This window comes from Haliaeetus albicilla, chromosome 10 (genome assembly GCF_947461875.1).
Source record: "Haliaeetus albicilla chromosome 10, bHalAlb1.1, whole genome shotgun sequence".
In the NCBI taxonomy this organism is placed as follows: domain Eukaryota; kingdom Metazoa; phylum Chordata; class Aves; order Accipitriformes; family Accipitridae; genus Haliaeetus; species Haliaeetus albicilla.
The window spans coordinates 14,772,785-14,788,324 of record NC_091492.1 but is presented as its reverse complement, the minus strand read 5'-3'; the positions used below and the strand labels follow the sequence as shown (position 1 = coordinate 14,788,324).

At 44.1% G+C, this 15,540-nt stretch overlaps 2 protein-coding genes across 3 annotated transcripts in view; one reads left to right on the top strand and one right to left on the bottom strand.

Moving 5' to 3' along the window:
• Positions 1 to 540: 540 nt before the first annotated feature.
• On the bottom strand, positions 541 to 8,005 carry ORC6 (origin recognition complex subunit 6). The gene is made up of 7 exons (XM_069793585.1): positions 7,833 to 8,005; positions 6,970 to 7,099; positions 6,001 to 6,164; positions 4,769 to 4,858; positions 3,575 to 3,687; positions 2,236 to 2,307; positions 541 to 1,571 (listed from the first exon to the last, which is right to left on the bottom strand). Exons 1-7 carry the CDS (start codon positions 7,988 to 7,990, stop codon positions 1,396 to 1,398), a joined length of 903 nt encoding a protein of 300 aa, XP_069649686.1. The 5' UTR covers positions 7,991 to 8,005; the 3' UTR covers positions 541 to 1,395.
• The window catches only part of VPS35 (VPS35 retromer complex component), a 26,919-nt gene continuing 19,354 nt past the window's right edge, over positions 7,976 to 15,540 (top strand). The window contains exons 1-2 of one of the 2 annotated variants that reach the window (XM_069793576.1): positions 7,976 to 8,079; positions 15,046 to 15,144. In XM_069793576.1, coding sequence (XP_069649677.1) covers positions 8,074 to 8,079; positions 15,046 to 15,144 — 105 coding nt within the window. In that variant the 5' untranslated portion in view covers positions 7,976 to 8,073. Of the gene's footprint in view, positions 8,139 to 15,045; positions 15,145 to 15,540 lie in introns of both variants that reach the window. The other variant, XM_069793577.1, reaches the window with a different exon arrangement.

The following is a 15,540-nucleotide window of genomic DNA, read 5'->3' as shown; positions in this document are numbered from 1 at the left end:
TCTCCTCTCCATTTTCTACAAAGAGAAGGTGCATCTGGCCAGCAGGATTACTATTTCATTTCTAATAGACAGAAATCCCTTTAGATTTGGCAGCCATCACGTTGTTCTGCAGTACCATGGAACCCACCTCTGCAGCCTTATGGGATGTTTCTGCTTTGAGGTCTACAAAAAGCTAAAAGAACAAACCAGAGGTGACCTGCGAGTTACTGGAACAGTAAGTAAGTATGACAAAAAGAACTGGCCCCATACACTGATAGATAAAGCAGTTAATGATATCAACTATCGTAATCCTGGTGCAATCAGTGTCACCCAGGTAAGCAGGGAGTAATGCACAGCAGTGAGGCATTTGGCAAGCCATTAAATTACTGTTGAGAAGCAGCTCATATGGGAGCAGTGTTTTAAATCTTAAATGCTCAGACATGAGATAATTTATCTTGTTTCATACGGACACTTAGGGTTTTCTGAGCTGTTTTGAAACAAGGGTTTATGAGTTAACTTCTCTTTGCACATCCCAGGCAGAAAACATGCAAGAGAAATGGGCAGAAGACTTGGATTGGTTTTATTATAGTTACATCAGCCAAAGTTGTGACTTTTTTTTCTCAAAAAGTAGTTAACACAAATTGGAGTTTGAGTAGCTGGGATGGAAGTGTAGGACCAGAGAAGTTGCCTCTAAGAACTACAGGGCAGGGCACTCTCTCCTCTTCGCTAAGTTTGTGACTGTGAGATGCAAAAAAACTGTATTACCCAGACAAGATCCTTGTCCCCTGGCTATCTTCCTTCTTAAAGAACAGACATCTCCTGTATGTCTTTTTATTTTGTGCTCTAAGGGTTTTATATATGACAAGTGCCAAGAACCTGATACAATACAAAGCTTTTCCTCCTACTATCTTTATTGTTTCTTGGAATATTTGGGACCTGTTACAAGCACAAGAGACTTCAGTCCCATACAGGTCATAAAAATAAGTCTAATTCAGTGACTAAACAATATTTCTTCAACAGTAAAAAAAAAAAATAAAAATTATCAGTCTTATAATTCCTCTGCTGATTTTGCAGTGTAACAAGGCACCATTAGTCCCCTCCCTCTTTTTTCACTGACTACTTCCAGTAAGGGGCACAAGGGCATGTAACTTACAACTTATTTACACTTAACACGGCATTAGAATGTTACCTGCTTCTTGCAGCAAGAGGAATGAAGCTATTCTACCACCTAATGCTATAGCTGCTCCAGTACCCACCTGGCAAGTAGTCAGGCTTCTTGAAAATCACCTCAATTCTGATGTCATTTACTAAAAATAGCATTCTTAAATATTTAAAAACTAGCTCGTAAATAAAATTAGCTGGCTACCAGGCAGCCATCACTCATGCCACTGAACTCTTGTTAGAGCAGAGAGAAAGTTAAAACTGTGAGCAAGCAGCAGTGATATTACTAGGTGGCACTACAGAGACAGTACTTCTACTTGTCTCTTGTGCCTTAACAGCATTTTCCAGGATTTTCTTTTTCCATTCTTCATAGTCTTGCTTTGTTTCAGTCTTTGGCCGTTTACATGGCATCTCCTTATCATCTTCAGATCCTATGAGAGAAGGAGAAAGTCCATGACAGGCCATCGTGGGCAACATGGCGCTGGCAATAACCATGGCAGTGAGCAAATGTACAGACACAAGCACAGGGTCTTGCACTATATTATCTAATCCTGTGGTTTGCCGCTCTCCTCATCTGCCAGAAGTCACCTCTTCATCTTTGTGTCTGAATGGAAGACTTGTCCTTAATTCTACTAGGACTACTCAGTATAAACACCACTGTCCTTCTGCTAGGTTCTCTTTTTCCTTTCATTAGCCAGTGGTTTGCAGAATTGGAGTATGCTGCTGTGAACTGAGTATTATGGCATATTACACCACTAAAACATAGGACACAAGGAAATGGAAGGAAGCTGCATCAGGGGAAGTTCAGATTGGAGATTAGGAAAAGGTTCTTCACTGAGGGTATGGTCAGCCACTGGAACAGGCTCCCCAGAGAAGTCACGGTGCCAAGCCTGTCAAGAGTTCAAGGAGCATCTGGATGATGCCCTTAGGCATGTGATACAGTTTTAGGTAGTCCTGTGAAGAACAGGGATTTAGACTTGGTAATCCTTATGGGTCCCTTCCACCTTGAGATATTCTATGATAAAATATTATTAAGCACCATTAAAGCTCAGGACTGCTCTGGTGAGCTGATTTTAGTTCATAAACACAACTTACCATCTTCCTTCTCACAATGCTCCAGGTTGGCATTCAAGCTTTCAGCTGTCTCTGCAGCCAGTGGAACATCATCTAAAAAAAAAAAAAAAAAAGTTGCTTTGCTTCTGCATGGCGTTTGGGGCCTCAAGGGTGGCGGTCTACATTCAATTCTTTGACAGCAGTGCCACCTTCCAGAAGTATTGTCTATTAGTCAGAGCAGTTCCCTGGTCCAGACTGATGCCCAAGCTGTACATACAGAGGTGCCAACACACTTCAAGGGTTGCACAGACTGGTTGGCTGCACTGCTGCTGCATTTGTAACCACAGTGATCCACCATGTTCATACCCCAAAACCACACTGCTACCCTTCTTGATTACTCAGGCAGGATTATCAGTTATTTCTTCCCCTTCTATCCCATTTCCACACTTTGTATTATAGATGCGCACAACCCATGGGGGGCTGTCCGTATATACAAATGCACACTCTTCCCTGAACTGATACAGAAACTCCAAGTTGCTTTAGTGGTGGGGTAAGGTTTTGGGTTTTTTTTATAGGGCACTGCACTATGGGAAGGTCCACGCATATGGAGAGAGCAGCAGCTTTTGGGTTTGGATTCAAGCAGCACATTCCAGAAAACTTCATGATATGAAGCATGAAGACAGGGTGAAACAGGGGTACCGTCAGTGGGAGAGGAAGAATGAAAACCTGGGAAAGGAAAAAGGATGTAAGTAGGAAGGAGCAGAGATGTAAGGACATGAAGACCTGTGGCATATTTCAATCTTCCTCCTCCACAAAAGGAGTGGAGAGAGCTGCAGGTTCAACAACAGGTGAGAAAGATTCCTCGTGTCTGCCCACTGTATGTGGAGGGATGGTGTCAGGTAATGGCTGAATTACTACTAGAAGAGCAAGGATTAGGCTTGTTAATCCTGCAGTGGGGGAAAGGAAAACACAGAACTGAGTCAGTCAAAGCAGCAGAGGTAGCACGATGTTTATGTTAATTTGTGTGTGATTTTGCCATGTTAATAGGGTGCAGAAACCAAGCAAGAAGGAGGAATCCAAGACAGGTCAGTTAGTATAGGTGAAGCAGGGAATAAACTGCAGCAGCAGAGAACATAAGGAGCAGCAAGCATTTGAGAAGAGAGAAAAATACTTATTTTTGGCCTTGCCACATGCTAAGCTGTTGTGACTTCCCCAGAAGCAATTCCTGTGACTGGGAACTGGGCTGCAGGAAACATGTTGGAATGGATGGGCAGGTCTGGCTGAAAGTGATCAGAATGAAATCACTAGTGGAAAAGGATGGGGCACTGTGAGGCCAGGCGATGGATATGCTGTCTTACAGGGATAAAGCCAAAAAACTTACTGCTGAGTTGCTGGCTTATCTTCTGCAGCTGACTGCACAGCCTGTCAAAGATTGCTTTCTTCACCCCAGACGTAGCTAACATTTTAGTTTTGTCCACTTTTAGCTTCAAACACCTACAAGAGAAAGTTGTTATCTCTGTACAAAGCAACACTCCAGCAACTATCACTCAGATAAGGGTGACATTTACTATACCAGCACTGCCTGTGAGAATGAGGAAGGTAGGCCTGAGTTTTCGTCCTGTCTAATCCTTGTCTCACTCAGAAACAAACTTGCTTAAAAAACAGGCCCCTACACTACTCACTCAATACAGCTCAGAAATTGAGACCCAGGGTTAGTTCAAGTTACATGAGGAAATTCTATTAGGAAAAGGTACTTTTCAGATTTTGAAGGAACCAGGACAAAATCCCACTACTGCAAAAAGCTGAATGGGACCTCTGTGTCAAAAGAACACTAGTCAGGAGCTGTGCAACACAGCACCTGAATCACTTAATAAGATTGTTACAAGGCATAATACTGAGAGGGAAGATACTTGCATGCAAGCAAATTCTTACAAAGGGTCTGCTGAGTCAGGTGCTCCTGACACCTATCTTTCAAGCTGATGCAGGCCTAAAGCTATTGGATCCATCTCCCAAAGGTTTTTCCTTCTTCAGAATGGCTGATTCTTGGTGCTCAGAAGTAAGCTAGCAGCCATTCTTGCACCATGAGCAGTATCTCACCAAAAGCCACTTTTTGCTTTATGCCCAGCTCATATCTATCCTGATGTGGGAAAAAAATCCCCACTAAATCTGAAAATATTACTAAGGAATTATGCTGGTTAGGCTGAGAGGAAGGAGGGTGAAGTGCAAAACACTAACAGAAGTTCTTCAGCTACTGACATGGATGTGTCCTAATAGAATTACCCACAGCATACACTTACACACTAGGGAAGACATAATGTCATTTATTTTAGGGTAACTAACTCAAGATTCTTTTCTGTATATTTTATATAATACTTCTGCTTTCTCCTGAAAGCAAATGCAGTATAGGTTGGAGACTTCTCCATTTCCAGGAGCAGGGCAGCATAATGCACTAAGCAGACCCTTCAGACTATTCAGACATGCTGAATGAATCAGCTGCTTACACCATAAGCACTGTGTCAGTTTGGTGTCTCACTAGGTGTTTAAACGCACAAAAGATCCCTCAAGCTATACTCACCTGCATGCAGTGAGTAGTGCAGCTGTTACAAAAAGTGGTTTTGAGAAATCAAGGTCCATTAGCTGTGCTTCAGAGAGGCTGGATTCATACCTAGAGCAACAATAAGAGAGAGAATTGTATAGTGCATTTGCCTCAAATGAAGCTGTTGAAATGAATTTGTCACATGGCACTACTCAGCAGTCAAACAGGTCTCCTGTTGGATCACTTGCTCCTTTGCAACCCAGTGAAGCAGAAACAGCTGCTACTGGCTGAGAAGAGCAAAACAGACTAGGGAAAAGAAGGGAATTCCCTTCTTTTGGGAAGGGAATTAGGATCATCTAATTAGGATCATCAATCTGATTAGGATCATCTCCTCTTTTTGAATTAAAGGTATTTTAACTTAGGGATCTGGGTCACTGCAGGTCAGTAAAATCTATGTCTTGTGCTCCCCATCCACACAGCACTTTTATCTCTACATTACATCTAAAAGTTACAATGAGATGCTTTGCATAAATCCATCCTATAGAGGGTAGAATTATAGTTTCTTTGACTCTTCTAATATGTATATTACACAGATGAAGGCTTAAATACAGAAAATGACATGATGGATGTGCAGCACTAGAGAATTTTTTATTGACATCTGTCCCCAAGCTGGTTTTTTTAGTTTGTATTAAGCATCAACAAGCATACACAGCCTTTGTTCACTGACCAGCAACTCAGAATATTCTAAATCCCTAACAGCATTTAACCATGGGCTATCAGGGTGACAGTACTCCAGAACAGAACTCTTCAGTGATTGCTCTTGTTAAAGTAGATGTTACAGAGTGCAAAATTTTAGTTATATCTGTTGAATCTCCATTGAATTGTTCTACCTTTTGTTTTTACAGGTACTATTCATTGTAAGAGATCTGATTCTCCAGAAGGGAGGACTTCTTTCTGTTGAGCATTACTTCTGAACTGTGACATGGAAGACAGCATGATGCTATAGACAAACACAGCGACTAAGAGTCCTATATTTTCTATACTATTCCCACTTGAAGAACTGGGACTCAGACAATGACTTACTGAGATTCACAGACTAAGTCTTTCTAATATGTATTCTAAAAAGTAGCCTAGATAAACGGCTTAGAACTCACCTCATCACTCCACTCAGTGGGAGATACCTGGCCCTTCAAACCATCAAGCTCCTTACGCATCTAATGAACTAGGAATATTACTAGTGGTTACCATTGCGCTCATGAGAGCTTCCTCACCTCTGTAGTATTTTTGAAGCGGTGCTCATTGCCTCTGTGCAGCAGAATTGCACAGCCAAGTCTCGCATTCCCAATCTGGGGTTCACCTCTAGCAAACACTCCAAAGACTTCATGGAGCTCTGGTAGGTTGTCTTCTTCAAACCAGAGAGTTTAACAAAATAGCTCTTTCAAGAAGACAAAGACAAACCCTGAGAATTAGCAAGATTCAGGCAACCAAAATAGATTAGGGAGAAACCACGCAACACCATAAAGTTCAACTACTATATTAAACAAATTTGTGTAAAGAATGATGTAAGTTTTGACTGCACACAGAAAGACTAACCACCTAGGAATGTTGCATCTTTTAATGCAGTGTTATTTTTAGACCATTTCACTGAAATGAGGCTTGTCTTTTCCATACAATATGACATGGGCCTTTTATCACAAGGTGGTTAAAAACAAAGGTAACCAAGATCTGGGCAACTTGAAGAGTTGAGCAATACTTTTATGCTACTCCTCACAGGGTCAGGTCCAATTCAATTCTCCTCTGTCTGCAAATGGACAATCATGAACGTCTTGTACCAGACATTATTTTGGCAGCTCAGTGCCATTTACCTGGCAGGTCTGTAGATGGATATTTACAGGTACGACTACAGAGAGGGATTCCTTGGAGCCGATTCCTTCCCTCCCACAGTAAAAGAGACATATCTTAAATTTAATATCCTTGCTGGTAGTTTATTTGTTACTAGAAGAGCTGAAATTATAACAAAGCAAGCTGAATTTGTGAAGTGACTACGGCACTGATCTTCAGTCTACCATTTCAAACTGTGAGTAGTGAAAGGTCTAACTCTGCGTTTAGCAGCACACTGCTAGGGTTAATGTCAGTTATTACTATCCCTTTCCTCCTCCCAACATACGCTACACAGAACAGTGATTCTAGAGGGCTTATGGAGAATGCACCAGTCAGCCAAGTCGTATACTGTGTCTTACTTTGTCAACTGGTTGTTTCATGAAACTAGCTGCTAGGTCCAGGCACATCACAGCACTGCTTGTTGCTGTCATTTGAGCCATCAATCCTGTGCATTTCACCTGGGACAGCCGCAGATACTCTTCAGCTTTTCTGCAAAACACCCAGCATACAAAGCCCTCGTTAACAAAAGCACAGTTAGTAGACAGTAAGAATGGCAGGACGGGAACTGATTCAAGGTCTACCTCGTCCAGCACCCTGACTCCAGCAGCGGCTGCAGCACACACTTAGGGAAAGGGCGCTAAACAGGGTGGCAAACACAGGATAACACTGCCCTTTCTCTAACAATTTGCAGCGGTAGCTCTGCATTTCATCGCCTTAAACGACTCCTTCGTTAACCGCATGTACCGCAAGGTCGATAGCTTTTCTCACATCGACCAGGACCAAAGGAAACCGACGGCAGGCCGGCATTGCAAGGAGGCGAGGCACGCCTTGGCTGCCGCTGCCGTGCCGGGAAGGCTACTGGGGCTCGCCAGTCCACCCGCCGGGAGCAGCCGAGGCCGGCCCAGCGGCGAAGCCCGGCCAGGCGGCGGCAAGGGCGCGGGGCAGCCCAGCACCGCGCGGCTGGACCCGCTTACCCGGGCGGGAATAACGCTCCCGACAGCGGGGGCGGCCGGCTGGAGCCGGTGCGTAGTAACCGGGAGCGCTGCACGTCGCGCAGGCTCTCCTACAGCGGGAGAGGACGGCACCGACTCCCGGCTGGGGCACCCCCCCCCCGCCCGCCCCACCGGAGGAAGACGCCGCTCCCGGGGCTCTACCGCAGCCGGGCCGCCCGAGGGGAAGCCGCCCCGCGGCACCGTAGTCCCCGCCGGGCGGCCCGCCGTACCTGACGACGCCGGGCTCGGTGAGGCCCAGCCGGGCGGCGAGGCGCCGCACCGCCCCGCGCTCCATGCGGCCGCTCCCTCCCCCTCCCCCCCGCAGCGCGCGGCCCCGCGACGCGGAACCAGGTTCGGCCGCGGACTGGCCGGCCCCGCCGCCAATCATCGCCCTTTAGGCCAATCGGCCCGGAGTGGACCACTTCCTCGGAACGGACCAACGGGAAGGCGGCGGCGGGGCGGTGCAGTCACATGACGGTGCGCGGCGCTGCGGGGTGTTCCTGGTGGGGGCGGCTTGTGGTGGCGGCGCGACCATGGTGAGGGGCCGCGGGTGGCGGGGGACCGGGCCGAGCCGCGGTGGGGGTTGCCGCGGGGCGCTGCCCGTCTCGGTGCTGACGCCGAGGCCGAGGCTGAGGCTTAGGCTTGTCTGGCCGCTGCCGTGTGTGCAGGTGGGAGGAGTCCGGCCCGCGCCCGCCGGTGGCCGAGGGGCAGGCCCGGCCGGCCTGGACCCGGGGGCTCCTCTTGGCTGCCGCTCGGGCGCGCCGTTAGCGGCTGCGCTCGGCTGCTGGCGGCGATGGTCCGGGCTGGGGCGGGGCGGGGCGGCCGGAGCCGGGCCCAGGCTCGGGCTCGGGCTTCGGGCTCGGAGGCCGCCGCTCGGCTCGGGCGGGGCTGAGGTGAGGGCTGGGCCCGTTGTGTCCGCGGTAACGGTTCGCCCTGCGGTGAAGGCTGCCCGCGGTCCGCCGCTGCGGCGGGTCAGTGCGAGTCACTGCTTTACAGGGTTCAACCGAGTTTGCGTGTAGGGGCGCGGGGGAAGTAGGTGTTTTTATTGGGGAACCGCCGCTGTACTTGTGGTCAGAGTTTAAGTGTATTTTAGCGTGCCGCTCCTGTCATAAACCCGAGGTTATGTCATTTCGAGTGCTGTGCATATGGGCTCTTGTTGTCCACGGGGCAGTCTGCTGTTCAGTTATTCCTGACCCTCCAGGACTGCTGTTTCCGACTTTCCTAGTGAACGTCCTTTCTTTGCCTGCAGAAAAGGTGGTTTTGCATTGGTGGGCCCAGCTCCATAGAGTCGTTTTAGAGCAAATGCTGGGGTTTATTTGAGAGACAAGCCTGAAATTTCAGCATGGAAATAGCTCTTATTGAGAAATGCTTTTCATTTTTCAATAAAAATAAGGGGACAATCAAGTTTCCTAGTAAAACTGAAAAGTCTACCTCTTTAATTTTCAATAACATTGTAAGCAGCAAGTGCTATAACTATCATGGCACGTTAATTAGCTGAAGTGTGGAGTATAAACAGTACCAACAGTATCTAGACAGTGAGGCAAAACCTTACTGCTTTATAAAGCAGGGATTGCACTGTTCATAGGCTTTTGGCACAGGCTTTCTTTTTAAAGTTATGTGTATGTTGCTATCAGTTTAATACTGTATCCTCGGGGTGGGGTGGGGGGGCAAAACCTGTAATGTTACTTGAAAGATTAATGGAAAATACTTAATTGGGTGATGAGAAATGCTAAATCTACATAGATAGTAGTCTCTGTCCCCCACATAAATGCTTTGTGGTAGTCATTAACTCATGAATGATACAACTTTCCTCTGCCTGTCACTTCCATGGGAACTGGCCTGAGACTTCTCTGGTCTCGTGTCCTCTTTCTAAGAATAGCTGGTATCGGGTGATTCAGAAAAAATAAACTCTTAGGTGTTAAACATGGGATAATCCCCTCTACCAAATTAGGCCCTGCTGCCATTTCCTATGGTCGAGCTTGGTTTAAACCTTGAAGCTGAATGTTTAAGTACCTTTAACAAGACTGATTTTAAGAGGGCTCTGGCTGTTCTTGATCATCCCCTGAATAAAAAGTCCAGCCCCTTGATTCTTGTTAATGTCTCGTGGCTTCCTGTGGCAGTAAGTACCAGTTTAAACATGTGAAAAATGTTTTCTTCTCTCTGGTTCGTCTTTGAGCTCCTATGCTGTGAGATACAATAGAAGTTCTGGAGTTGCCTTCAGTGTTGCAGAGTAATGCTTTCTATATGGCATAAAATGCTTATGCATGTTTTGTTAATTCCAGGGAGCTCAGTGACTTTTACAGCAATGCATTGTGTGCACCCAGGCTTCATCTGTAGGTTGGCAGTTGTCCTGATCAACTTCTGTAGCTAACCCATCTTCTGTCTTGGGTAGTGTTCATTTTAAATGTCTCAGTGGTGGCTGGTTGGTAGGTAGTCCTAATAAAATCCAACTAGGAGGAGGCAGAAAAACTTCTTTGGGTAAATCTCGTTCATTGTGGTACTAAACACAAGCATGTGAGCAAACAGAAGGAAAAGTCATGCGTGGAATAGGCTGTAAGCACATCAGTTATCTAAAGAAAAGTACTTAATTGTTTAGAGATTAGGTGAAAATGCACTCTAGAATGGAACAGAAGCAAAACATTCCACTTCGTATTATTTATACTCTGCATCTAGCTTAAGATACCTATATCATCAGAATACAAGCTGTTCGGTAGGCTCCACAAGCTTGCCTTGATTCTGCTGTATTTCAATACTATGTAATCCTTTCTCTTGAGTACTGCAAGTTAACCAGATTAAGTAGAATGAGCATCTTAACTAGTCAACACATTGACCCAAAATAATAACCCTCTCCAGAGTGCAGTTAAGTGTCAATTATGAATCTTAGGAAGTCTTCCCATGGAGCTGAGTGTTAGAAAATAAGTAAATCATACACAATAGTTGTAATGTTTGCTTTGTATGTTCAAGAATAGTTGCCATTATGAGGATAGGCATAGTCCAGAACAATGTTTGCTGCTGCGATAATACACTTTTCTAGTTGTTATCTGCAGGATAACTCGTATTACCCATTCTGATCAGCTAGACAGTAGACTTCTTCCAAGCTAGTTTGGGGTTTAAAAAAATTCTTGTTTTCCACCAACTTAGAGTTCACTAGTCTTTATTTAAAAAAAAAAACTCAGAAAACAAAACCTGAAACAAACAAAAAACCACACCCCGAAAAAATGCACACCAAAAGCCAGCTCTCCTCACCCCCCTGCCAAATTCAGCTGCTGTGTGTTATGACTTCCGTAACTTGCATGTGGTAACTTATGATAGTCCTTTCTTCCAAGCTAGAAGACAACTATGGTCTTTTGTACAGAAACTGATAGTGCAGCTGAAAGAGGCCGTTCTCTGTCCCTTCTCCACTGCTCACTTGCTTCCTTGTGGCTTCAGAGGAAAAAAGGTTAGGTAACAAGTAAAGCAGAAAACTGTTCACATCAACTCTCCTTTTTTCTTCAACATTTGCAGTATATCTAATGGGGGTATGGCTCAGGCATTTCTAAAGTCTAAATGGCTGCATAATTGCTATAAATTGCTTATCTTGTGTTCATGCAGGAGTTTATACCTTATAGTATGTGTTGTTGACAAGGCAGGACATTCTGTGCCTTGATTACGGAGTAGTGCTGCTTTTCTCTAGTGTCAAAGTATCTCCCACTTCAAAATCTTATGTTCAAGACTCTTGTTTGTAGATTGGCATAGGACTCCACAGTGCAGTTGCATTTTTTGATAAAATAACACTTGAAAATACTATCTTGTGTTACTAGGTTCCTCATTTGAAGTGGAAGCTACAGAGCATAAACAGCTTTATTCAACATTGTATCTGACAGAAGAACTGGTTTCTAGTTTGGTGTGTGCCCTGCTGTCATTGGTATGCTTTTGCTCTACGTTCTCTTTACTTCAGTTGCTTTTTGCTACAGCTTCCTCAAACTTCAGGTGTATGTGTCAGGATATGTGTATCTTGATGTGATTTTGTGTATCACTTGATAATAACCAGGTTATGTGTGGAAAACTCTATAGTTCTGAAGCTGAAAGTAGTTTGCTTTCTAAAGTGCAAAGAAAAGGGTAAGCTGATAAATATTCAGACTTTGAAAAGTAAGAAAGAGTTGGTGCTGCTGTTAAGATGTTTTCTCTTCATATAGAAGTAAAGTTGCTACAAACAACACCTCAGGCTGCTTCCATTGTTTGCTTGTGACAGTCAGTGGTAGGTTATCTCACTACTTGTGCAACTGTAAAATGCTGAGATTGTCTTTTCTTTAGACATGAAGTGCAGTACCTTTGTAGTAAAGACATCTTTGTTTAGACCAATCACCTTCTCAGTCTTCAAATCAGAACAGGTATGAAATGTAATTTTACTTTTAATCTTGAAGAGATACAGAAGAAAAAAGTTAATCTCTGTGGTAACATGGAGATGCTTCTGTTGATGAATTCAGTTATGTACTTAGTATGGTCCTGGTGTTGAATACAGTGTGGGACCTTGCTGCTCAAATTTAGAGCAGAAATGGAAATGCTGTCAATGTCTTCTGTTGATGCAGACAGAATGTGATGTAAAGCTGACTCTGGTTCATTATAAATGGGAAAGCTAGGTTAGACAGAGCAAGGCTCTGAAACTCCATTATTTCCCCAACTGTTGCTAAAAGACAGTGGTTAAAGTTAAAGTGTATACCTTCAATTAGATATTTCTGATGAGGTCATTATTGGTGTCATATAAAGCATAGTCTCAAACTTGTCATAGCTATTATGCTTTAACCAGTGGTTTTCACACCAAAAGAAAGGAAACTGATGCACGTGCACTCTGCCAACCACTTCTTGAGGTTGTAACAAATATTATGTGTTTCAATAAATGCTTTAACTTGATGTTGCTGTCAAAAGGCCTTTTCACAGCCCTACTTGCAGTGTTTTATGTGGTTGTAGGGTGAGCTAGGTGAATGGTAAACTATTAATCAGCTGGGCTAGTCTTCTAGTTTATTTGATGTTTTACAGCCTAAACAGCTCTCCCAGCACTACATGGCCTTGAGGATGGCAGAGCAGGACTGGTAGCTGTATAAGCTTAATGCCCATTAGGACAAGGGGGCTTAGGAAGTTGTGGTTAGTGTTAACGTTACTGCACTGGTTTTAGCTGTGTTTTAAGATGGAGAGAGCTGATGTGGTTAGAGCATATGGCATTCAGCTGAGTAGCGATGTATCTTCTCTAAAGCACTAGTATGGGTTCAGGGGACTGTAGATTGTGACAAACATTCTGGCATAGACATAATTCAGCAAGTCTGTTACATGATGTTTTGATATTGATTGTTGCACACTAGTCCCAGCACTGTCATTTTCTGTTCCTTGAAAGTCCAGTCTGTCATGGAATAAATAAAGCTTAGCAATTACAGCAGAGTTCTGCCAGTAGAATGTACTTGCTTCACAGTTGGAAGTTTTCTGAGAGTTTGTAGCTATTGAATTGCCTGGGAAAGAGGGTCATCTAGCCATGGATACTACTTTTGCCTTATACTTAAATTGTTTTTGGAAGATCTGCACTTTATGTGATTAATTAGAGAGAGCTTTGTAAGAGGGGTGGTCATTCTAATTAGCAGAGGGGTTTTTTCTGTTGACTAAACAGACTTGTTGATTAGTTATTGTGCAGGGTTTGAATATTACTGAGGCACATTGAGTCATAGAAGTGTTGGTTGGAAGGACCCTTTATCTCATATAACCTCCTGCTTGAAGCAGGGTTATCACCAACGTTAGATCAGATCAGCCTTGATTTTGTCTAGCTGGGTGATTGAAAACCTTCAAGGGCAGAGTTTTACCACCTGTTTGGGCACGATCCAGGCAAGAACAGTATTGCATGGCACTGTCTGTTTTCTGTATGTGGAAAAGGGTAGTGGGGAGAACAAAGGGGAGATACCGTCTGTGACTCTTATTAGGGAGATTCCAATTGCAGAGTAAGAACCCAGTTAAATACAGGAGAAAACAGGGGTGTGCCAATGCCACAGTGCTCTGTAACCATTAAGTTGCTGTTGAACTAACACCTCTGTATTTTAATGAAGAACTCAATTTTAATCCCAGTCTTCAAAAGATACTTATGGGGACTCCAAGCATGGGGTGTGTGGGAGGAGTTGGTACTCAAGATACTGTTTTTAAGAACATCAGGATGATGTAATTCATGGCCTGCTAGCTTGTCACTGAGATTTAGTAAAAGGAGGAGACCAGGAACCTTCTGAACACAGTGGATGAGGGGAAAAAATGTAAATAGTTGAGAATGTAGTGAAGCTGCAGGCTCGGAGAACCTGCTGTACAAATCACTGTGTACGTGGTATTTGTCAAGAGTAGAGAAGATGTAATTGGGACACAACATCTGTGCTTTTATCTCTGTCAGCATTTCAGAGAGGCCACCTGAAAACAAACTGCAAGATTGGGAGAAGCTGGAAGGCTCTAATGAGATATTGAAAACTGGGCCTAAACAATAGGTGGATGGTGGTGTTTCCTTGTAAGGTGTTAGGAGGAAGGCTGGTTGTAGGTGGGGAGAGCATTAGGCGTTCTGATCTAAGTAAATTTGGGCATCTTAGAGGATAACTTAAAGATGCCTATAGGAACTGATCTCCAGTCTGGTAGAGGGCAGGGAGCAGTTGCAGTAGGAGAAGGCCTATTGTAGTTGGGTCGTGGGGGAAACTTAAGGCTGTAAGCAGTGGATTTAATTAATGTTATAAGAAAATGCAGTATGATCCTTGGAAAGGCAAGAGATGTTGAAAGGTTAAGTTGAAGACCCAGAATGTGCCTCTTTGAGGAGAGGTAAGAGGAAGAGGGTCACTGGAACAAGTAGGGGACATGAAGAGTTGTTGCTTCTCTTCCGTTTTCTATTGCCTTCGCCTTCTGCAAGTTGCTTCTACCTTCCAGAAAGCAGTAACTGTACTTTAAGCTTTGCTTATCTGAGACTTGTCCTTAATAGAGTTGTGTGGCTCAGATGGCAGTTAATTGAGAACTTGTGAGTACAGGAGAGCATGTGTACAGTTGCAGTGTGTGCAGTCCGGGCATTGCTTTGAAGCTCTGTGGAAAGAAGTAATGCTTCCTCTCAGCATAGTGATGTCTTTGCATTCTCTTGAAGCTTTTTCTTGCCAGATACTTGCACTGGATTCTTGACCTCTGAACATTGGAAGGGAAAAGTTGACCCTGTTCTGTCCCCATAGTTTTGCACTCCAAGAAGCGGTGCTGCTCGCAGGTTACCCATAACCTATCTCTCCCTGCCCTCAGGTTTTTGCAGAGTACTGGGAACTTTCTCCCTTACATATCCCACAGCTATTTCTGACAACTCTGGAGTGGTCACACTGCAGTGTCACTTGCACTATGTTCTAAACTACAGGAACCCAGTTTGAATCAAGTCATGAACAGCTTCATACAAATAATTGAGTTCTTTGTTTTTTCTTCCAGCCAACAACACAGCAATCTCCTCAGGATGAACAGGAAAAACTCCTGGATGAAGCCATTCAGGCTGTGAAGGTGCAGTCTTTCCAGATGAAGAGATGCTTGGTAAGAATGTGACTTTAAAATGCAATGAAGCTTCTTGTCTGCTAGATGTTAAACAGTAAATCAATTCTAATCTCTAGTGCTGTGAGGGAAATTAACCCTTTGTGCATCTTTCTGGTAGAGGCTTTGCAAATAAATGAGGCAGCTGCTCAATGAGAGTTAGCCTTGAGTATTCTTTGAATGTGTCTTCCTGATTTTGCTCCAGTATTTGACAAGATAAATTATAAAGATGTGCCTTTATAATTTATGTGCTCGCATTTCAGTAAACCTAAACTGAGAATAAGCCTGCCATTTGACATCAGAAGGCTATTGCTCAAATTCATTTTATATGGAACTATATGATGAGAAAGTATGTTCAACGTAAACAAGAATAGTGTTGTTTTTTCCATGTAGTCTTTT

Coding starts and splice junctions, on each gene's coding strand:
- ORC6 (XM_069793585.1), bottom strand. CDS start 7,990: ATGATTGGCGGCGGGGCCGGCCAGTCCGCGGCCGAACCTGGTTCCGCG. Junction 2,308..3,574: donor GATAAGCCAGCAACTCAGCA/GTAAGTTTTTTG, acceptor TTTTTTTTTTAG/ATGATGTTCCACTGGCTGCA. Junction 1,572..2,235: donor GCATTGTGAGAAGGAAGATG/GTAAGTTGTGTT, acceptor CTTCTCTCATAG/GATCTGAAGATGATAAGGAG.